Here is a 24018-nt window from a genome sequence, read left to right on the forward strand (position 1 = left end):
GACGAAACGCGCGTATGACGTAAATATAAAAACTTAATCTTGGTATATATTATAAGTTTATTTAAAAAAAAACATGTAAACACTATGAAACACTATGAAACACAGTAATGAAAGTATGACAAACAATTTCACTGATAAAACTTAAGTAATTTGGAAGCCAATGTGGCCTGGAAAGAATCATTTCTTAAACAATTTGAAGACCGAGGACTATGGGACACAATTGTTGATCAACTTGTTTTCTTTTGTATTTATCAAACTACATAGATATTTCTAGAAATGTCTTCGCTTCTTCAAAAAGTGAGTGAAATAAATTATACAAGTTCAGGTAGCAAACAAATTTGAAGATGACAAAAATAAAACTAAGTTCATATCATCAGGTTTCTTCCCTTTTTTATTAATAATTTAAAGAAGACTGATATTTAGATCTTGTATTGTTCAGAACAGGATTTTTTAAAAAGGAAATGCGGTTTATCTTAAATTACGTTTTACATAACTTACACGTGTGTGTATCGATGGGAAAACATATTATATGTTAGTGTATAATTGAATGTCAATGGTATCAACACTATCGTTTGTTAAGGAGAACAAATACATTCCATGGTAATTTTTTAACAATTGTAAACTTTGTTTATTCCATCTTCACTTTTTAGAAATATTTCATTTTATTATTTCAAATGACAGTCTAGCCGTTTCAGTCAGTATTTCAAACATCAGTATTCATGTAATGTAAATACACAGAATTGTTTTATTAAATAATTAGCAAAGGTATGGATCTAAGTTATCTGAAAGATTTACGGCACTTGGAGGACTATACATGGTCTTATTTTTGCAGTATATTTTTTTATTTCAAAAAACTTATAAATTTGTTAAAATGTATTGTTTTTAAACATTGCAAGGGCTTTTTTCCTTCTCTTTTGGAATTGTTGTGACCTTAACTACACCTCATGTATTCCATTTCATCTATGACGTTTATCGGTTCTTCTTAAATTCTAAATGCATATATTAAGTGATTAGGCTGGCAAATCATCAAGGAATGAACTGTCCATAGGTAGATGTTCTAACCACTCTGAATTCATTATTATTCGTTTGATACCATTTTTTTTACGAAACTAAATGTTCAACGAACTACAAATTTATTATAGGCTTGTCTGCAAAGTTTGACAAAACCACAAAATCAAATATCTGCGAACATGCAAGTGTTTCTCAATCCACGAAAACTGATGCCCAAGAAAATAAATGAATCCACAGCCTCTGACAATGAATTCAGGTTGCAGTAGTAGTTTACTATGTTGCAATCTTACAAATAAGTCTGAAAATGTCATGGTTGATGATATATTCATTACATCAAAATATCAATCTACTAAAAAGGTATGGGTATATTATCCATACGTTATTGTTTTCAAAATTTGAGTTCACTACATATATACAACTTTCATTAACTTTTTTTTCCTTTTTTTTTTGTATATATGTTCAGTCAATATCAACGTGTTTAACTGTCATCTCTCGTTGACATTATTAACTTGTTGGATTTGACACTATCTTTTGCAATTTTGTTACGACTCATGTGGACCTAAAATAAAAAAGGAAACATATATGATTTACATTGACTAAATGATTTCTCTAGTATCAGTCAAGCAAAACCAGTAAGTTAACATTTTGCAAAATGTTGAAAATTGACCAACAAATAGTAGCAAAATGTCATAGTATCCAGTGTAACGAATATGTGTGGAGTTTAAATTGTACTTTGTGTATGATAGTTTATAGAATTACAAGTACGGAGAAATGTCTTAACGCATTTCGGTGTACATATTTAATAGAACAGGTAGCATACATATGCCACAAAAATATTCCTCTTCGCATAAGGTAACTACATACACATGCAAAAACACTTTAAATGGGTGATCTTTTTCAATATATTCATTTTTTTTCTGTTTCAATTCCAATTGTTCATCAATGCATTTTAGAAAATTATTAATTTGTTGTGTTGGGGACGTTGACGAGATACACACGTGTTTAGGGAAATACAAGATGCAGCATCAAACGAGCTAGTATACAGATATAACACAAAACACTGGAAAATTACTCGATTACGTCAAAGATATTTGTTTTACTTACTAAAAACGTGTGTTTATATATACTCTCTACTTAATATACACATGATACAAGTGTCATTAAACTATATGTTGCAATAATATATTCAACACGTTATGTTTACCTTTCGATTTGAATTGATATTTCCGTTTTATAATTGACATTTGAACTGTAGTCCACCACTCTAGTTTAATCTAAAAAGGAAAGAAAAACAGATATATGATGTTAAGTGCTCGTTCATGCCTAATATGTATTTAACATGCATATTATAATATATAATGTTTGGTTGCTCTTTATTAAATGACAACAGACATAGGAACATTTTTAATTGTATGTTTATAATAAGGCAAACAGGTAATATTCACTCAGATGCATGATAAGTGCAAACTAGAGATACTTTAAAGTTTACTTTAAGGAACATACACATTAGTTTGTTTTGAATTCAGCGTGTCACCTTATTTCATATTGATTGTATAACTTATCAATACATCTTACACATCAATGCATTTGCATGATCGCTTCAGTTATCTAATAATTGACTACCCTCTGTGAAATTAGTAATAATTTTATGAAATCAAAAACACAGTGTACAAGCGGACAGTGACACAAAACGGAAGTTGCTGATCTGTCCGACGGCGATCGGCTCGTTGTTTTTCAAAAAAATATAGAATATCAACACACAGTGTCCCATAATGGATTGTTCAGCAGCTCAAGGTAAGTGAATAACTACAATGATGTATTTTTGACCATTTAAAGCTTATTTTATGCTTTTAGCATCAACCGTCTTTTTAAAATAACTCCTGATCATGAAGAGGGGTCAAAATTTTGCGATTTTTCGAGTCATAAATCTTAACAAAACTCCGAAAATTCAAACATTTTCAAGGTTGTTAATCGATACATAGTTGAATAATCATATTCCGCATACACACACAAAAGTTTGGTTCATTTTTTTTTATTATATTGTCACAATTGAATCTTTTCTATTCAAAGTGTACTGTCCGCCTCGTTGCCACCGTATGTTTTCATACTGTCCGATTCGTTGGTCATATTCATGATCGATATCTTAAGCAAAAGTAAGATTGAAACATGCAATTTATCCACATTCATGACCGATTTCCTAGGAAATATCAACATTTATAAAATGTTACTGATTATTGCATATAAAAAGCATTGTTAATGCATGCACATGAAAATTTAATATACGTTTCTCTAGTTTGTTTTAGGAAAATGGGGCACGTAGGTGATTTTTATGGTATATTTATTCATACATTCATGTGGAACATTGTTATTTTTATCACTTAAAAACATAAATAGGGATAATAACTTTTCATGAAAAATACAACCATGCAACAAAAGTTATTTCTAGGCCTTTTATAGCTGACTATGCGGTATGGGCTTTGCTCATTGTTGAAGGCCGTACGGTGACCTATAGTTGTTCATTTCTGTGTCATATAATTTGTTCTCTTGTTTATAGTTGTCTCATTGGCAATTACACCAAATCTTCTTTTTTATATTATAAACGTTTGATAGTTTTTTACACCCAGTTTGCGTCTTATTTCACCAATAATCAAACAAATCTCATGGCTTGGAATTCAAGTCAAAAAGAATCAATTGAAAAGTTACGGTGTACTTGAATGGTCCATGAGTTTGTTTTCCTATTGCCTTAGTAGAGGTAAGAATACTTATATACACACATTTAACATGAAGTATGCGGTGAAGCCTTTCTTGTTAAATTTTTTATCATAACTTGCATTTATTCTGTATGAGTTATTATTCAATTCTTATATGTACAAATCATCGATTAAATAAATTAATATGAATACATTCACGTTACTTAATACATGTATTTGTAATCGCTTAGGCAGTTGCGGATCCAGGCGGTCGGGGGTCCGGGGTTGGGAACCCTAGTTACTTTTTTTTTAATCTTTCATCTGGATCAAAACTCTAATTTTGCATTAAATTAGAAAGATCATGTCATAAGGAGCATGTGTACTGAATTCACCATGCATTTATTGGAATATTATATCGGTAGAGAATCTAACAACAAGGTCCGCAAACGATGAATACGAGCAGCAGACATGAGTAAAGGTTCTGGAAGAGTGACCAATGTCCCCCTTTAATTGACACGAGATCCAAGCTGAATATATAATCTATAAATATTTTCCATATATAATCATAGACAGTATCTGTGTTGAATAAAGTTTAAATGTGGATAAATTGCATGTTTCAATCTTACTTTTGCTTAAGCTATCGATCATGAATATGACCAACGAATCGGACAGTATGAAAACATACGGTGGCAACGAGGCGGACAGTACACTTTGAATAGAAAAGATTCAATTGTGACAATATAATAAAAAAAAATGAACCAAACTTTTGTGTGTGTATGCGGAATATGATTATTCAACTATGTATCGATTAAAAATCTTGAAAATGTTTGAATTTTCGGAGTTTTGTTAAGATTTATGACTCGAAAAATCGCAAAATTTTGACCCCTCTTCATGATCAGGAGTTATTTTAAAAAGACGGTTGATGCTAAAAGCATAAAATAAGCTTTAAATGGTCAAAAATACATCATTGTAGTTATTCACTTACCTTGAGCTGCTGAACAATCCATTATGGGACACTTTGTGTTGATATTCTATATTTTTTTGAAAAACAACGAGCCGATCGCCGTCGGACAGATCAGCAACTTCCGTTTTGTGTCACTGTCCGCTTGTACACTGTGAAAAAGATACGAATTAAAACATTTTTTAACAATAGCATATATTTAGACTGAACGATTTTGCCTTTAAAACAAATAACTGGCTAAAGGAATGAAAATATCCGCGAACCTACATCGAACATACATCGAATGAATATAAAAAGCCTTACCTATATCACTTACTCAAAAAGTGTACATATCTCTCGCATACGTATCGTTCCATGCAGAGTTAAACAAATCTAGTAAGCTGAATTAAATCAAACAATAGTATATTTACGTTCTAATGTGATATATGTTTGTGTTTGTCTATGTTAACAATAACCAATTTAAACAGAAAAATTTCGACAAGATTGTTTTCTATCAGCAAAAAACACTGAAATAGCATTTTAGTTATAACAAAATGGAAGTACAAATTAAACAAACATGTTAGCGATTTGACGAGTTTCTGTTGTTTCAACATTTTTCAGATTTCCACTAAAACACAACTGTTTCACATTCAGGAACGGTACATGTCCTACTCCGTCACATTCTGCATTTGGAGGTCCCAAGTCAGGAATCGATAATTAGCTGTAGTTTGATACTGTACATCTTATTCGGTTGTGTTTATTGTTTTGTGTATTAAATGATTTAATCATGCCGTTAGTTTGGGTTTGTTTTCGTTTTACATTTGTAATGTTTGGGCTGTATTATCTAATAATGCAGTACGGGGTCTGTTTATTGTCAACTGCCTATACGTATGTTACCTGTAACTTGTTAACCTAATGGCATTTGTACTCATACTGCATCATTTGAATATGGTAATTAGCTGACAATACTGAAGATATCACCATCCTAAAATTAAATTGACTGTTACAAAAAGAGGAATTCAAACAGCAACGGACAAGAGAAATACAGATTGTTTTTGTCGTGGGAATGGATTTTTGTGGATTTAGGAAATCATCAATGTTCCTTGAAATTTGATTTCGTGATTTTGCCAATCTCTGCATAACAGCCTTTAGAAAACACATTCAACTTTGAATAAATGGTTAGCCCCATACGCACGACACACACGAACATTGATATATAACGAATTATAATGATTCACAGTGTATGCATGATCTATCTTTTGAAATACATGTAGACAATTTGGAAAGGTGAGGAGTAAAAAGGCCTAAAATGAGATTGTTTTATTATTTTTCTAGTTTGTGAATACCCGAATTGGTGTAAAAAGCAAGCACAAAGATGAACAAATATAATTAAAACAACAATTGGTAGATTTAGATTCCAAATGAAATGCTACATACAGAAGTCATCAGGTTTTTGTATAAAACACCGTAAATCGTTCAGTTATACAATTCCGCATCTGCGTTACCAAACAACATCCGAGTTTAGTGTTAACAGCCTGCAAATGGTCGAATCAATATCATAGGTACAACATTAGATTGACTACAAATCAAAGGCAAGATATGTCAATTTAATATTTCCGGATGACGTGACTTTTTAAGTATAAAAGTTACTTTTAATTTTAATTTTAAGTTTAATTGTGTTGACCGTTGTACAATTATAGAAAACAATGTTAGCATAATGGTAAAACTCCCAAAAAAACCCAGCACTACTGAAGAACTTATCATTATACATTTACCTGTGTTGAGTTTACTTCCATGATATATGGCCAGGTTATGTTGCTTAATATATGATCCTTACATCAAACCCTGACGTCAATCAGGTACTGGCGGTGCTTCATCAAACTCAGTTGAGATGTTTTAAAATAAAAAATGAATAATTAATGTATTGATGTACTACTAGAGTTTTGTTTATTTCTTTGTGTGTTTCACGGTTTAGAAAAAATCCATTTCGTAAAGTAGAAAAAACTAAATAAAAAATTTCGAACACCGATATTTTGTAATTTAAATTGATTTTTTTAACATGATCATAACACTACCATTCAATTAAACATTATTAACGATTTCTCTCAGTTAAATATGAAATAACATGCTCGTATTTAGATATTAAAAGGACAAAGCAATATGTTTTTTTAGAATGATACCATATTAAAATTTTGGGTAGAACTAAGTACCTCTAGAATGTGTCTTTTAATTTCATTTTTATCAAATTTTAGTCGTAGAAAAGGTAACTTGTTAATTTAAATTATTATTATTTAAATTTGTAACGCAAACAATAATAACAGATAAATGACTTTAGTCAACGAAATTTATAAAAAAAATTATAAAATGACAGAGATTGAAGAAATAAGTATTTTATTTAAGAAATAAGTATTTTATTCAACAACAACAAATATCAATATGAATACATTTTATCAGTAAAGAACAATACACACATATCGAATAAAGGTTGCATTGTAACTTATAAAGTAAAAGCATTGAATAAGCAATGGGCATGGAATGCATAGAAGCTACGTTAGGAAAAAACTACACATGTCCATTTGGTTAGTATACACAACAAGACATATATATATATACTAAATAAAAAGCTAAATAGATGAAAAATTAAGAAGCAACTAGTAAATCAAAATAACAGATATAATCACATGTAAGAAAAACAAAAATAATAAGTTTTAAAGTATGACCGAATACGTAATGTTTTCACATAACTGTATGGTTCAGTTCAATTGTATAGAACTAGTGTTTTAGTTATGGCCCTTAACAACTGAGTCGAAACGGATTCCTTTTTTAAACGATTTTCTTTGTAAAATATTATGTTGAGTTTGTTTTTGTTACCTTTATTGCATATAATCAAAACATTTTTAAACCACAAGAAGCATTCATACATTACTACACATGTTTATTGAAATTAAATACATTATCTAAATAATGTTTTTGTGTTTATATATATTTAAAAAAGTAAATACTTAGAATATAAAAAAGCATGTGCATCGATAAAAAAAATAAGCTAAATAACATGTAAGTAAAGCACAAAAGACGTTATGTATAACAATAACATTAATCATGTAAACACTATTTTTTTATTGATGTTTAACTGCCTGTATCTATTTGGTAACAATTGTTAGTCACCAGATGATTCTCTTGAAAGTACTGACTAATTTTGCAAACGTATTTACATGCATACTTACTTTCAAGTAATGACATTTAACAATTATCATTCGGAAATCGTAAATTATAAATTCTGAAGATAAAAAAATGTAGATGTAAAGGACGTCGATCTCTTCCTTTATACATCCACATACATTGCATTTAATGGGATTCAAAAGACAGCAATTATTGATATGGTTGTATCATAATTAGATACTATATAATAAATATAATATCATAAAATAAGTATCTTTATGTAATAGCTCTTTGTAAAACATTTAAGAAATAATTGTTTACATACCTGACTGATTAAACACAAATATACTTTCAATCCTATTGGTATCAATATACAGAACAGTCGGCGTGGATCCTGGTGTTTTATCAACCATTAATAATTGTTTATTATCAGAATAGAAAATATTACTTCCAAGGACACCAATAGCCATTTTGTTGCCAGCAGAATTTGTCGAAATAATTGTTTTTACATCAGAGCCATCGTATGTAGCTGATTTTATGTCACCTTTGCTAAATAAAATCCAATACAATCTGTGTTCGTTAGTGTCTACAATTTAGTTTAAAAAATTGTTTTTCCTATTATACTTAGAATAACGATATATTGTCTCGTAATATCAATGCTTTGTTTTTACAAGGCTTAGAAAAAGGTAGAGCTTTGCATTTCTACCTGTATCGAGCCGATAAAAAAATATTGATTTTTCGAGACAATGCATGGTTATCCTTTAGATACTGCAATGTTCATAACTGTTCTAAATGAAGTATTTAGTGTAACTTGCAGTTGACGAAGTAAGATGTCTGCCAACATGTACATTTTGTTGATGTTATGAATAAATTTCTACGGAAACGCAGTGTCAACGTCATAAACAAGGTCATTGACTGTATACCACATATGCATATACGGTCAATGCAATTTGACAGCTCAAAAAGAATAGCTACAGTATATATTAAAAATATATTAGATGTAACTGTATCGCAGTTTTGTTTGTTTTAATTCTGGTGTTAATTTTAGGACTGATGTACTTTGTGATGAACAGTGAAGTACTGACCAAAGAGTTAACCATTTTTTCTAATGTTGTTTTAAATGTAAAAAAAACATTTGATCAGCCTTGTTATGTTCTATACCAAAATAAACATCGCCATCTTATTTTTTTTGTTTTTCTGTATTCTAACACCAACAACAAACTTGAGAAGAGACTGTGTACTACCTTCAAGTACATTAATAAACAGCAGAGCTTTTATTGTGGATCTGAATTTTTACCGACATTTGTATAAGATTATTCTATTTTTCTATCAACAGAGCTGCTTCCGTTGAGGCAGGCTTGTCCGTGCATTGTTGGTACTGTTTGTCTTTTAAATTAACATATTATACAGATAGATAGACAGTTAATTAGAAAGTCACATTTTAGCAACACTATAACAAAACTAACTCATAACAACATACCTATGTCCATGCAATAAGCCTGTGATGATAAAAAGTCAACTATCGTCTCATTTTCAAGTAAATCAAATCTAGACTTTATTATTCCTATTTTCAATTCAACTATAAACATCCATCTGAAAGTCAAATCAAAGTTTTGGCATCCAAAACATTGAAGTTGAAGGTCCAGTTGGTGTTTGTATGCATATGTGTTATTCTTATATTGGTAAACAATTTTAAGATATGTGGACAATGCCACATAAGGATTATAATAAACGAAACATTCGATGACCCCTTAAAGAAACGCAACAATTATATATCGCTGTGCAAAAGTCATAAATCGATTAAGAGAATTCAAATTTAGGTAAAAAACTAAAACCGACGGAAACATTTCAGCTATTAGATGAAAACTATGAAACTACAGCAACGTTAAAATTCAACATTAAAACAGACTTTAAATCATACATTATTTTGCCTCATTAAAAAAAGTAAATTGAGCGCAGTAGGTCGACTAAAAATTTAAAAAGTTGGAGCGTCTTATATTTTGATTTTCAGAGATAAAAACTACTGCTGTATGTTGCAAATAAGCGTGATTTTTTAACCTTAGAGAGACATATTATTTAACATAAAATGCTATCTTCGGGGAGCTAGCTTTCACATTCGAAACAAAAACAGAGGCATGATTTAATTTTGAGTGCTACTGTCAAAAAGATGTCATGAAGACACATTTTCTATATCTCAATTACTCTTGATTCCAAGGAATATTTGTATAAGCAATATGAGAATAAACTCTGATGATGTCATTGCATTGTTGATTCCACAGTTACTTATAAAACCACATGAACAACTTAAATACTGTTGTATGCATATTACAACAAAGGAATATATTTCACATGTTTAATGGAAACCAAAGCAATGAATCTGCAGGACATATATCAATGTATTTTATACCAGAAAATCCACGTCAAACATGTATAACAAACTCAAATGTGCATGTTATATCACTTACAATGTATATAGGAAGGACTTGTATAGGTTTAACATAATCTAAGATATTTTTCTAACACATGATTTCATGAATCTTGATTAGGCACCTTTATACATAATTTAAAAGAAATTCTATTAATCAAATTAGTCATTTCTATCACATTGAATCCACATGCAATATTTGGCATGACCTATTGTTAGTTTTGTAATAAAGTATCTTCTAACTGATTTTGTTGTAGTTCCGTAGTGATATGCGAGATAATGATAATAATAAGATACGTATGACACAATACTCCGATTTTTAACGAACAGCAGATATATTTTAAGATATAAATGTCTTTATACCAACGTGTGTGATTGTGCGATTTAGAGAAATCAACTATGCGTGTGCATTAAATATATACAAATTTACAAAGAAACATACAATACAAATACAGATACATTAAATTTTCCCTCGGCCTGCTCTTCCGAATTTAAAGTATTTAATCTCTAAATTCAACAGGCTATAAACAAGACAAACACAGATATAGGACTAGTTGCTCGCAGTAACATCTTATTTTCTCTTGCGATACAATATTTTATTTTACTTTATTGTACAGTTTTCTTCGATTGAAACAATATATAAATACATGACATATAACATTGTTCCTCTTTCGCATCGTTTCTTTTTCCTCGGCTAATACCTCCAACGCCTGTACGTACAATAAACATAGCAGCAACTGCATATATACCTATGTGACCAACTTCAAATCGACGTAACTGCGAGCACCTTCGATACTAATACATTTAAATGCCAAACTTTATATAGTACCATTAAACCCCACCCTTAAAAACCGCAAAAACTGTCCTCGTGCCTCCTGCACCTTACATCAAATTTATAAATAGTACATACTATTACAAAACCAGTATCCGAACTAGTTATACTAGTTCCCATCTATAAATAACTACTACAAATAGCGAACGGGAAAAACCCTATTTCAAACGAAATAAAATACATATAGTTGAGGTAAACAGATGCAGTAAGATATTTTAAAAGAACAGACATATGACGGCGTACATGTTTAGTAACATATATAATTAAATATTGACCTCACTAGAAAGAAAAAATATTCAGTAAGATGCTTCTGCGATTACATTTACATGGGAGGACATACTTTTTTTTTCTTAATACACTCAATAAATAAGCACAGTTTTCTTGAGACAGATTGTTTTTTACTATTAAATAATGAGCAAAAGAAATACTATTTGGAATATTTGAAAATGTAGAAATAATTGTGTTTAGTTCTTAAAATGCAAACAGAAAAACAAATAATGAAATTCTTCGCCTTTCTCACTGGAACTACACAACTAACATGTCCTTTAATTTTGGTCAGTGCTTTGCCATCTCCACTTTTGTATAGGTAACGCATGGTGACATGCTTTGATAATGTACAAATGTTTGTCTTTAGTAATATTCAGTTAGTTCAAAAATTAGATTGGTGCTAAAGACTTTAAATTTAATGCTATCGTTTGGAAAACAAAATACGGCAGGCATCATCCCACATGTACACGATAGTTGTAACAATGTTCATTTTTAGCAACTTTGCTATTTAAAATTGACCTTGACGACAATTATACCATAGCTTGATGATGTCAAAGCGATTTAGATTTTTTTGGAATATCTGATAGACCATTAATAGAGCCTTTTCAGCAAAATCTGATTTCCAACTCATTTTTGGCTTTTATCTCCTAAGTCTGTGTTGCAAGATTCAATTTTGTGTAAGTCGACTTCTCCTGACATGCTTCCTGGCTGCTTTACGAAAATTGATTTTGCGTACATTGATTCTAGTCAATTATAAACTTTCGAAATTAATTGCAGCCATCACAGTAGCTTCTGAAATGAAGTAACCAACTGGCCACCAAGCATGAATTTTTTTTTCAAGGTAAATGGAAAAAAATGTCAGAGAGGCCGTTTTAATGAATTGGGGTGAGTTACCCTAAATAAATCTTAAATTCAAGGCCAATTTATGTAGCATTTTTGTAATCAAGATATTAAATATCTACTACGGTTTGGCTGTTGATTTAAATAAAGTTGGTATGCTTAATTCAAAATCTTAAAGATAAAATATAAACATTTGAACTCAATAATGTTGATAAATGTTGTTAAAACTAAATTCGCGCCATTAAGGAAGACTGATTTTCTTAGAAAGATTGAGGATTAACATGTTAAGCCCATACCGAGGGAATATGTGATGAACAGAATCAACACAAAAACAATATGTGCAAACTATCTTAACATTGAAAATTGCAATAGGTAAACAATGATGTTGCTCAATGGTAGTTTTGCGGTTTTTCCTAATGTATACCACTTACCGTGAGGTTAAACAATGTTAAAACCGAGGCTTATCAAAAGTTATGGTATAATTTACGAAACACCGAAAAACTATTAAAAAGATATGAAACATATTCAACGTATTATGATCGTACAGAATGCCTTGATATATTGTTGTTTGTGGCATAGGATTAATATAAGATAGAAAAAAGCTGGAATTTTCAGTTCGGACTTAATTCAGATAGTCACTTTTATTTAATTTTTTGGTCTTTTCAAATAGGATTTTCATAAAAGTGTACAGATATCTCAATTACATAACTTCCTTTTCACAGATTTTGCTATCCTTTTAGACCTTTTGGATTATAGCTCTTCATCTTTTATATAAGCTTTGGATTTCAAATATTTTGGCCACAAGCATCACTGAAGAGACATGTATTGTCGAAAACTGGTGCATGACAATTGGTACCGTTAATGTTATTGAACATATTCTAAAAGACTGAAATATCCATATGTTATTAGTTGCAATCATCAATAAATATGTTTAATTCGTTAGGGAAGTCGGTTGATTTCGCCACTAAACGATAGCAAAGGCACGACATACACTCAACTCAGCTTTCTTTCAAGTTTATAAATACCACCACATTCTTAAATATATATTTCAATCGTACTTATTTAAAAATATGTATCAGTCCTCGATTAATGGATTATAGTATTTGCAGGAATTTTTTTTCATTGTTAGTATTGATTTACTAGTGTATTTGTCTTCACTCTAACAAACATTTTGAGCAGATTTATTTAAATGGTTCTATGTTAAAGACATAATATAACGATTTGACCATTCATACATGATTAAGATAACATAATGATAATACTTTCTGGATTAAAACCTAATTGATAAAACAATGGTTTACGTTTATTTTGTTAACAACATTTATTCACAATTGCTCAATTCTAGAAACATTAGGCTGTATACCTGTTTGTAAGATCAAGTCGTATCACAATAGGAAAACTTAGTGTTGATAACACAGTCACATTGGTTCCGTCTAGATTGCATCTTGAGAGTCTGTGTCCAAGAAGATCAGTCCAGTATATATGGGCATTGGTTGGATCAACCGCAATTCCTGATGGATGATATGGTGATGACTGGATAACTGTTTGTAATGTTCTATTCTTTGAGGGATATGCAAATCTATATCAATCATAAAATGTGATTTATGTTATGTTAATTCATTGAATAATAAAATCTTTTCACTATCTGGTTCATATTGAACAAACACACTATGCTGAATTAGTTACTTTAATATAGAAGACTAGTGTGAATGATATGCAATGACGAATATATGTTTTTGTCAACGTATCAATGTTGGCTGCACATTATAGACGAGAAAGTTTCCAGAACAAGTAAAACTGATATATTACAGTTCAAGCGTAAAGAGTTTATTTTACCCATTGTTTTCCTTTATCTAATTATACTTATGTTATCTTTAATTTCAACTTCAAATTAAGTTTGATACTATTGTTTTATGGTATTAAGTCACATGGTCATAATTCGTGGAAAATCTAATAGTTGGTGATGTTTTAAGAAAATGTTGTTGTTTTATTTTAAAGGACAGCATACAAAATAGACTGCAAAATTGAAGATATTCTGTTTACTATTAGTATTTCTATATTTATCAGTTTTATTATTAGTCGTTGTACCAGTAGTAGATATGGTATTATACAGGGTTTCCGCTGGCGGTCGCCATTTTCGCAATTTGCGAAAAAATAATAAATGTGGCGATTAAAATTCGTCATTGGCGAAAGAATTTGGCGAAAGAAATATATATAACGATTTATTTTCAGCCATCTTGTTTATTTACCTTTTTTCGGGTTTCTCTGACTTTACCGATCAGACAATACTCGGAATTCACCTTGAACTCGTTAGATTTTGACGGAAAATCAATAATCAGCTGATTGCATTCATAGGTATCGACATCAAAGGACTAATTAATAAAGGTGTTGATTGTATGATATGACAAAATGATATGTTTAAATGGCTTCTGTCACATGTCACAAAACGGATTTATTAACCACTTTCTCGACCACTTTGCGACGCACGTGTTTGAAGCTAAATTTTTACGCTTCCTCTACTTCTATTAATGTTAGTTGTTGTTATGACGAATAATGTTCAAAAGCAAGAAATGTCTCTGATTTAAAACTTGATCATTTAACTTTCATACAGATCATTGATTTGAGTGGGTACTTCAAAGCATATAGTTTTACTTATTTACGATGTTGTAAAAAAGAAAACTGTGATCGACTGTCGTTATGAAGAAATCTATTCAAAAGGTTGGCATGAGAGTAACCCTTCAATGTAATGACTACACCTTACACGAGGGATCAATTCCAAGTGATAAGATGCTTCATTTTGTTGTAAAACAACACTTCTTATTTAGGAAGGAGGGGGGCTGGAAAAAAAATAATAAATTGGCGAAAAATATTTTGTTTTTGCGAAAGAGGTGGCGAAAAAAATGATCGACCCAGAGGAAACTCTGGTATTATATCTATTGTATTTCTGTTTATCATTAGTAGTACAGCAACTGACCTCGAACAAGACGCTTAGTTAACGAGTTTAATATTCCGGAAAAACACACGAATGCAAATCCGGGATGGCTCGCCAAATTTCTGTTATGGCCAGAAATCGCCTTTAAATTGTAGCCAACAAAAGACACAAATCAATAGTAAAATTTAACAATATTTAATATACAAAAGTTTACAAAAGGTATTACACAAATATTACTGTTAACTTAACTGTAAAAATATGAGTCCAATCTGTTATCTTTATCTGTATCCGGAAATCTTTCGAAATCCAATTTGAATATAACGTTCACTACTAATGTCACAATCCAGTATGATGTTGTTTGTAGAATAAAAGTGTCAATCCAAATGCTGTAAATACTAATGTCTATCAATGTCTATGTCCAAGTTTAATTATGAGAGTTTAACTTTAGTGCCTGTATATATATTGTTGTCATGGAAAATTCTAGAACACTCTATAATGGAACATTGTGGAAAATCATAGAAAGTTACAACGGAAGTGTCTGGAACAACGTAGAAGTTTAAATTACGCATCTTTAATAAGGATCATTCTAGAAAGTTCCAATCATTCTGTGATTGTTCCAGTGATTCCTAAATTGCACAGTTATAAGATTATTTGGTACACAACTATCAGGCCATACAACACAAATTAGGCCAACATAAATAAACATAATAATTACAATATCATAACACCTCCCCCTTAAAAGAAGTTTTAGTGTAACAAAAACTTATCATGAATAATATGAACAAAAATACATAATATATACAAAGTGATTTAATAAGCTCTAGATAAAGCATCAGCTATTACATTATCTTTACTCTTTATATGTTTTACAATTACATCATATTCCTGTAACAATAAACTCCACCTAGTCAACCTCTGATTCTTGTTTCTCATTTTATGCATGAAGGTGAGAGGATTATGATCAGTATAAACAAGAATAGGATATACAGTGGGATTCAAATATACATCAAAATGTTGAAGTGATGACAACATTGCAAAACACTCTTTTTCAATAGTTGAATAATTTTTCTGATGTTTATCTAATTTCTTAGAAAAATATGATATAGGTTTTTCAACATTATCATCTGTCTCTTGATATAAAACAGCTCCTATTCCTACATCGATTGCATCAACGGCAAGTTTAAATTGTTTTTCAAAGTCTGGAGTAATCAGAACTGGACTATTTATTAAAAGTGATTTGCTATTTTCAAAAGCTTTTTGACAATTTTCGCTCCAGATAAATTTAGAATCTTTCCGTAAAAGATGAGTCAATGGTTGAACAACAGTAGCAAAATTTGAACAACATTTTCTGTAAAATCCAATCATGCCTAAATATCTCATCAGTTGTTTTCTATTTGTAGGAGGTGGAAATTTGGAAATAGCTTCCACTTTAGCCATACTAGATTTTACTTGACCTTGGCCAACTGTATGCCCTAAATAATTAACAGTGGCCTGATAAAATTCACTTTTACCAAGATTAACAGTCAAATTTGATTTTGACAATCTATCAAAAGTATCATACAAATGTTTTAAATGCTGTTCCCAGCTATCACTACATACAATAAGATCATCAATATAAGCATAACAACAATCTAAATCTTTTATAACATTATTAATCTTTCTATGAAATGTAGCTGGAGCACTTTTCATGCCAAATGGCATTACAGTATATTGCAATAAGCCATCTGGTGTAACAAAAGCTGATATTTCACGAGCTCTCTGTTAATGGAACTTGCCAGTAACCTTTCAACAAATCAAATTTGCTCACAAATTTTGCCTGACCAATGTTGTAAATACAATAATCTATTCTTGGAATCGGATAGGAATCAGATTTTGAGACTGAATTTACTTTTCTGAAATCAGTCACGAAACGAAAGGTTTTTATCTGGTTTTGGCACAACTAGACAAGGAGAGCTCCATTCACTGTTACTCGGCTCAATAATATCATTGTTAAGCATATATTTTATTTCTTTTCTCATAACTTCAAGTTTGAGTGGATTGAGCCGGTAAGGATGTTGTTTAATTGGAGAAGCATCTCCTACATCAACATCATGACAAACAGCAGTGGTTTTGTTTGGAACATCTGGAAAAAGATTTTTAAAAGAAATTACCAAAGTTTTATTTCTTCTCTACGATCAAAAGACAGATGTGCAACTTTTGAGTCTAAATTTGACAAAATTTCTGAATTTTTCAATCTAACTGTCTGTTCCATAGATTTAGAACTAAAAGGTTGTTCAATTACATCTGGTTTGTCATGATTGTTCTCAAATTGAACCATGCCTAAAGTGGCAACTGGTTTACTATCACATACATTAGTACGCTCAAAATATGGTTTTAACATATTAATATGACACACTCTATTTTGTTTGCGCCGACCTGGAGTTGTTACAATATAATTCAAATCATTAATTTTACTCTCTATTGTATAAGGACCACAATATTTAGCCTGTACAGGATGTCCAGGGACTGGCAGAAATACAAGTACCTTATCACCAGACTCAAAAACTCTGTCCCTGGCATCTTTATCATACCATATTTTCATCTTGCTCTGTACATTTTTTAAGTTTTTCTGAGCAATTTGACAAGGAGTATACAATTTTTCTTTAAATCTAGATACATAGTCTAAAAGATTCAAGTCAGTATGTTCAGTAAGCCACTTTTCCTTAATCAATTTTAACGGTCCCCTTACAGTATGACCAAATACCAACTCAAAGGGACTAAATCCAAGGGATTCTTGAACAGCCTCTCGAACCGCAAAAAGTAGAAAGTGAACTCCATCATCCCAGTCTCTGTCAAATTGAAGACAAAAAGTTCTAATCATGTTCTTCAATGTTTGATGAAAACGTTCTAAGGCACCCTGAGATTCTGGATGATAAGCACTTGATCTGTACTGAGCAATCCCTAACTGGTATACGACTTGCTGAAATAAACCTGACATGAAATTTGATCCCTGGTCGGACTGTATAGACTTAGGAAGTCCTACTAATGTGAAAAATTTGATCAAAGCTTTGACGATAGTAGGTGTCTTGATATTTCTGAGCGGAATAGCTTCAGGAAAGCGGGTAGATGTACACATGATTGTCAATAAATATGCATTTCCAGTCTTGGTCTTTGGTAAAGGTCCTACACAGTCAATTAAAACTCTGCTGAAAGGTTCGGCAAAGGCTGGAATAGGCAGAAGTGGTGCTGGTGGTATTTTCTGGTTAGGTTTACCAACAACCTGGCATATATGACATGATTTGCAGTATTCTGCGACATCATTTCTAAGTCTTGGCCAATAGAAATGCTGTAAGATCTTAAGGCAAGTCTTCCTGATACCTAAGTGTCCAGCCAAGGGGGTGTCATGGGCAAGACCAATAATTTCTTGCCGATAAACTTTAGGCACCACTACCTGGTATACCACTCTCCATTCCTCCTCTGGGGTAGCATCAGGAGGCCTCCACTTCCTCATTAAAATGCCGTCCTGATGGAAATAGCATTCAGCCACTTTTTCTGCTTCCTCCTGTGGTTGAGCCCTCTTGCGGAGCTGAAGAACTTCAATGTCTTTATTTTGTTCTTCGAAAAGGTTCTTTCTGTTTAATGAATGGCTGTTAACGTCTGGCCATGGCATAATAATATTCTTGTTATCACTAGGTGGTATTACTATGGCCTTTTCTGAGCTACCAGGACCTTCAATGTCAGCTATGAAAGTGTCAGAAAGGTCCAAGTAATCAAACTTGTCTGTTTGCAAATTCTCATCTTGTTGTTTTCTAGCCATCGCCCTAGTAACAACACAAGCTGGATATAATTCAGCATCATCTTCAGGTGATTTAACATCCACCACCGGTTTACTGGTAACAATTGGTTCAGCAACCACTTTGTTCCTAGCTAGATCATTTCCTAGCAATAAGGTAACCCCCTCAACAGGGAGATTAGGACGAACACCTACAACAACTGGTCCAGTTATTAAATCTGACTTCAGATAAATACGATGGAGAGGAACATCTATACAACCTAACTCTACACCTTGTAACAAAACGGAGGCACCAACAGAAGTCTTCTCGGACAAAGGCAACACACCTTCTAACAATAACGACTGAGAAGATCCGGTGTCCCGTAAAATCTTAATAGGCTGAAGAGTGGTATCATCAACAATAGAAACAAACCCATCAGACATAAAGGGTTTGTATTCCTCCATGTAATCACAAAAACTGGACTTAAAAGCCTGACGTGCAGGACATTCCAATGTACTGGTAAGATAAGGTGTCGTACAAGCACTGGTTTTTGGCTTATTATCTCGTTCATTCTTCTTCTGGAGTTTAAAACAGTCAGCCATCAGGTGACCAGTCTTCTTACAATAAGCACAAATCAGTGACTTCTTTTCAAAAGTATCAAATTTTGGACTAGACATATTATAACTGGACTGACTCTTATTCTGTGCAAAAGGCTTACTATCAGTACGCTCAGTGCTTTGATTTTTGTAATTTCCACTGGAAGTATTAACATTTTGACCCTTGAAACTTCTTTTATGTGAAAGAGTATAATTATCTGAAATAACAGCTGCATCATGTATTGACTCAACAGTTTTGTCGTCTAAATGTGTTTTTAAGTCCAAATGAACACATTGTTTGAACTCTTCTAATAACATCAATTGCCTTAGGTTATCGAAATTGTTATCTGTTTTCTTTGACGTAAGCCATTTATCAAATAGATCTTCTTTTTCTCGAGCAAATTCCACATAGGTTTGTGAATCAAACTTTTTATATGATCTAAATTTCTGTCTATAAGCTTCTGGTACTAGCTCATAAGCTTTCAAAACTTCCTGTTTCACAGTGTCATAATCAGAACTTTTTTCTGATGGAAGTGCGGAGTATATTTCAGCTGCCTTACCCTCAAAAACACTTTGCAGCATCGTAGTCCAATACGGCATTGGCCATTTCAAATTATTAGCAATTTTCTCAAACTGTGGAAAATATTTATCGACTGTTTTATCACAAAAATTTGGAACCAAACGTATATTTTTTGCAGCATCAAAATAATCTGATTTTGGCTGGACTTTAGTGTTGCTTTCTTCTTTGACCATTTCAATTTTCATTTTCTCCATCTCCAGCCTTTCCCTCATTTCAAGTTCTGCCTGTTTTAATTTAAGTTCATCTTGTTTTAATTTGAATTCATCTTCTTTTTCTTGTTTATCCATTTCCAATCTTTCCTTCATTTCCAGTTCTTTTAATCTAAGTTCATGTTCTAATTCAAGTTGTTTTAATTTAAAGGCGTCAACATTTTCAACCTTAAGATCAAGAGCCTCTTCACCTAAATTTCTGCGTCAACTAATTTGTCTATAACCAATTTTTTTTATAATTTGTTTTCTCATAGATACTTTAAAAACTAATTTCAGTTGTTTAGCAAGCAACACTAATTCCTCTTTCTTTAAATTATCAAAACTCTCCAGGTCTGGCGTTTTCAAAAATTTACCAGCATCAAATGCCATTTTGTAAAAAATACCATCCGGTTGCAGTATTATAGGTCTTTCCATTTTTCAGGTAAGACCTTTTGGTTTTGTTCTGACTATGTATTTCCACTTTTCCTTGGCGAGTTGTCATCGAATTTGGCACTTATATGACCGTTTATGTTAGATTCGGGTATTAAAATTAGAAAAAGGAAGTCGTGTCTGTTGTTTCTCTAGTGCTGAAAGATATATATGTCGTGTACATGTTATTTTTTGTACAGGTTATTACTTTTCCAAACATTTTATACAAGTAATTACTTGTATGAAGCCATCCTACAGGTTATTACTTGTACAAAAACAATTGTACAAGTAACTACTGGTACACTTTTTACTGAGAAAAGAATAACAACAAATCATTATTCTACCTTGGCCTATGTCATGTAAGTGATGTTCTCAACAAATTGTTTCGTATTAAACAAATAATTTATAAATAAAACCTAAGGGTGCATAAAAGAGGGAAGACAGACACCAGAGGGACAGTCAAACTCATAAATCGAAAATAAATGCCATGGCTAAAAATGAGAAAGACAAGCAGACAAACAATAGTACATATGTCAAAACATAGAAAGCTAAATAATAAGCAAATATTTAACATGTTTGTACTTTTTGTTTATCAAATATATGAAAAAAACTTTTTTAAAAAGTCAAAACTAAAGTGAAAGATGGAAAACAGTGTAGAAACAAAGTAGCATGATGAAACGACTAATGTTGGCATGCCAATAACTCTTCTAATAATTCGACATTCACACAGATGATTGTTTATGTAAAGGAGGTAAAATGAGAAAAAAGACAGTACATCGCAAAGGAGACGAAATTATTTTTTGGTGTACAGTTAATAGACCGAGGTCCGAATGACTGTAGAAATATCAAAAAAGTTGTGCTGAATATTGCCTAAAAAATGGATACAAAATAGAAACAAAAGTTGGAATCATGATTGGTTAAATGGGACAAAATCAATCAGAAAGATTCAGAGTCAATGTTGGATATACCAGAGAACACCGAGAGTAACGTGATGAAAGCATTTTACAATTGCTAACTTCAAGTGGTTGCCATGGCTATGTTCACTGCAGCTGTCAAAGTAACTGTAAGACAGGCACATGTAAATGCAAAAGGTTGAGCTTAGTGTGTTGTTCCAGATGTCATGAGTCCTTGTCTTGTGTTAAACAATAGATTATTTGATTTATCAAGCTGTACTTTTGTTTCCAATATATTATATTACATATGCAACTTTTTATCATGATTTATGTCTGAAAATAAATGGTAGAAGGGTTTCATTATTATTATTTTTTTATTTTAACGACTTTGTCACTTTGCACCAGTAGTCTGTATGTGACACAAGCTGTTTAGATTAATTTTGCTCAAGGTGTCAGGTAACCTTATGTTGTTACTTTGCGTCCGTTGTTTTTGTAATCTTCTAACATATAAAAAAAATATCATTGATATTCAGTTGATTAAAAAGAAAAGAAAAACAAACCCAAGATAGGTTTTAAAAACATACGCTGAAGGATAAGAACAAATTAAAAAAGAACGAATAAATAAATACCAAACAATTGACAAAAATCCGCAGACTTACAAACCCAAGGAGTTTGTGAATAAAACATTAAAAGCAATAGAAGAAACAAATAGAATCCAAATATATACAAGTTATTATCTTTTTCTCACCAAAAAAATGTACAAGTTATTACTGGTACAATTATATTTGTACAAGTAATAACTTGTATGATAGCACAAAGTTTTTGTATAAGTAATAACCTGTATAAAATAATAAAATGTACACGCACATAGATGGAACCCAATCAGAAAAGTTTAGATTGTTATTGGAAAGAACATAGTCAATGTATCTTAATGTGATCGGGTATTATATAATCTGGCTTCTTTGATATTCTTCTTTTGACAAGTGTTCAACAGATTTCCGACTCATAAGAAAATAAGAAGAGGTCATCAATTACAGATTTTTTTCCCCATAGAAATTCCAACAATGTGTTGAAAACATTGAACTCCAAATTCAACAAATACGTTGTCAATAAGAAACCTTCAGCATACACATTTGTTTCTCTGTGTAGCAAGTTTTACCTTTTTTGTTCACTAGCAGAGAAAATGTTATAGCGTTTGTTATAATTTGTATGTTGAAAAGCATTGTGGATTATTTCTTTTAGATCATTTATTAATTTCATTTTGGGAATGGTGGTATACAGGGTTGAAAAATCTAAAGTGTTGAAAAAATAATTTCAAGATAAATCGAGATAATAATCATCCAGAAGTTCTTTACAATGTTTTAGAATCCACATACGATAAATCCCACAACGCGAGTACACAGCTTCACGGTATTTCTAAAGACCCTTTTTTTTACTGCAGACGTACTCTATAAGGACAATTATTTTGTCGAATATGCAGATAAGCTGGCAATGTACCGTTGTTTGTACGGAACTTTCTGAAGCTTGGGTATCCAATGCAAACAAGTAAGTCCCCCGATTTGCTGTTAAATGTAATGCCAATATTTTTATTTAAATACATACGATGTTGACGGTCACCTCTTTTTTAATTCCACACACACAGTGAAAACTTAAGACCAGACATCGGTTGGATTAATGCGTATATAGTTGATTAAATTTTAAAAAAAGATAACCCTATTTTCAGACTCCCTTATTAAATAATGGTCACATCTGATAAGTATTTGTTTGGTTTATAACTATTTTGATATGAGCGTCACTGATGAGTCTTATGTAGACGAAACGCGCGTCTGGCGTACTAAATTATAATCCTGGTACCTTTGATAACTATTCAATCAATTTCAAATTAACCTATTTGAATAATATCATCAATAAAGGTTATTAAAGCTGCAACTTTTGTAAGGGTGTTTTGTTGTTATGCTATTAGATGACAACTCTAAAGTTCATCAATTTGATTATCATATTATAGCCACAAAGATGTACGACGAACATATATGAAGTTCATTAAACTCTACCATCATTACTTTCTTAAATAATTACTCAAAAGGTAATAAAAAAAGGTATTTTGAAAAGTAGCTGATTAAATTAAATAGCATGTAATAAGATGTTAGCTGATTAATGATAATAATTATTACGCAATAAAGTCGATCGCAGTTGATAAAAGGGGCACTAGCTACGAGATGTTTGAAAAATCTAAAATAGGATTTTGTTTTGTTCATTTATTAATGACAGTAAAATAGTGAAATACTAATTCGCTTTTTTGACACAAAAAGCTAAGAAACATTGAAGATTAATTATTCACTTGTAAGTGAATAATTCGACCTCATTGCATCTGTATTCATGTGAACTTCAATTTAACCCCTTAGCTAGAGATGGATACGCACGAATCATGCGTGATCCGTCATATAAGGAAAAAGTTATAACATGAAATCTAATAGAACTAGAAAA

The 24018-nt window shown here is 31.4% G+C and overlaps 1 protein-coding gene across 4 annotated transcripts in view; it reads right to left on the reverse strand.

The window, feature by feature from the left end:
• Positions 1–1208: 1208 nt before the first annotated feature.
• Positions 1209–24018, reverse strand: part of LOC134699425 (low-density lipoprotein receptor-related protein 8-like) — a 38878-nt gene continuing 16068 nt past the window's right edge. The window contains exons 3-9 of one of the 4 annotated variants that reach the window (XR_010103586.1): positions 13528–13743; positions 9281–9393; positions 6417–8349; positions 5539–5626; positions 4966–5042; positions 2216–2285; positions 1209–1570 (exon numbers count right to left, since the gene is read on the reverse strand). Coding sequence is in view for 1 of the 4 variants with exons in the window: in XM_063561020.1 (XP_063417090.1) it covers positions 8118–8386; positions 9281–9393; positions 13528–13743 (598 nt within the window). In the remaining 3 variants the exon portion in view is untranslated. Of the gene's footprint in view, positions 1571–2215; positions 2286–4965; positions 5043–5538; positions 5627–6416; positions 8387–9280; positions 9394–13527; positions 13744–24018 lie in introns of all 4 variants that reach the window. The other 3 variants (XR_010103587.1, XR_010103585.1, XM_063561020.1) reach the window with 3 other exon arrangements.

The sequence above is a fragment of the Mytilus trossulus genome, unplaced genomic scaffold (genome assembly GCF_036588685.1).
Source record: "Mytilus trossulus isolate FHL-02 unplaced genomic scaffold, PNRI_Mtr1.1.1.hap1 h1tg000070l__unscaffolded, whole genome shotgun sequence".
Lineage (NCBI taxonomy): Eukaryota > Metazoa > Mollusca > Bivalvia > Mytilida > Mytilidae > Mytilus > Mytilus trossulus.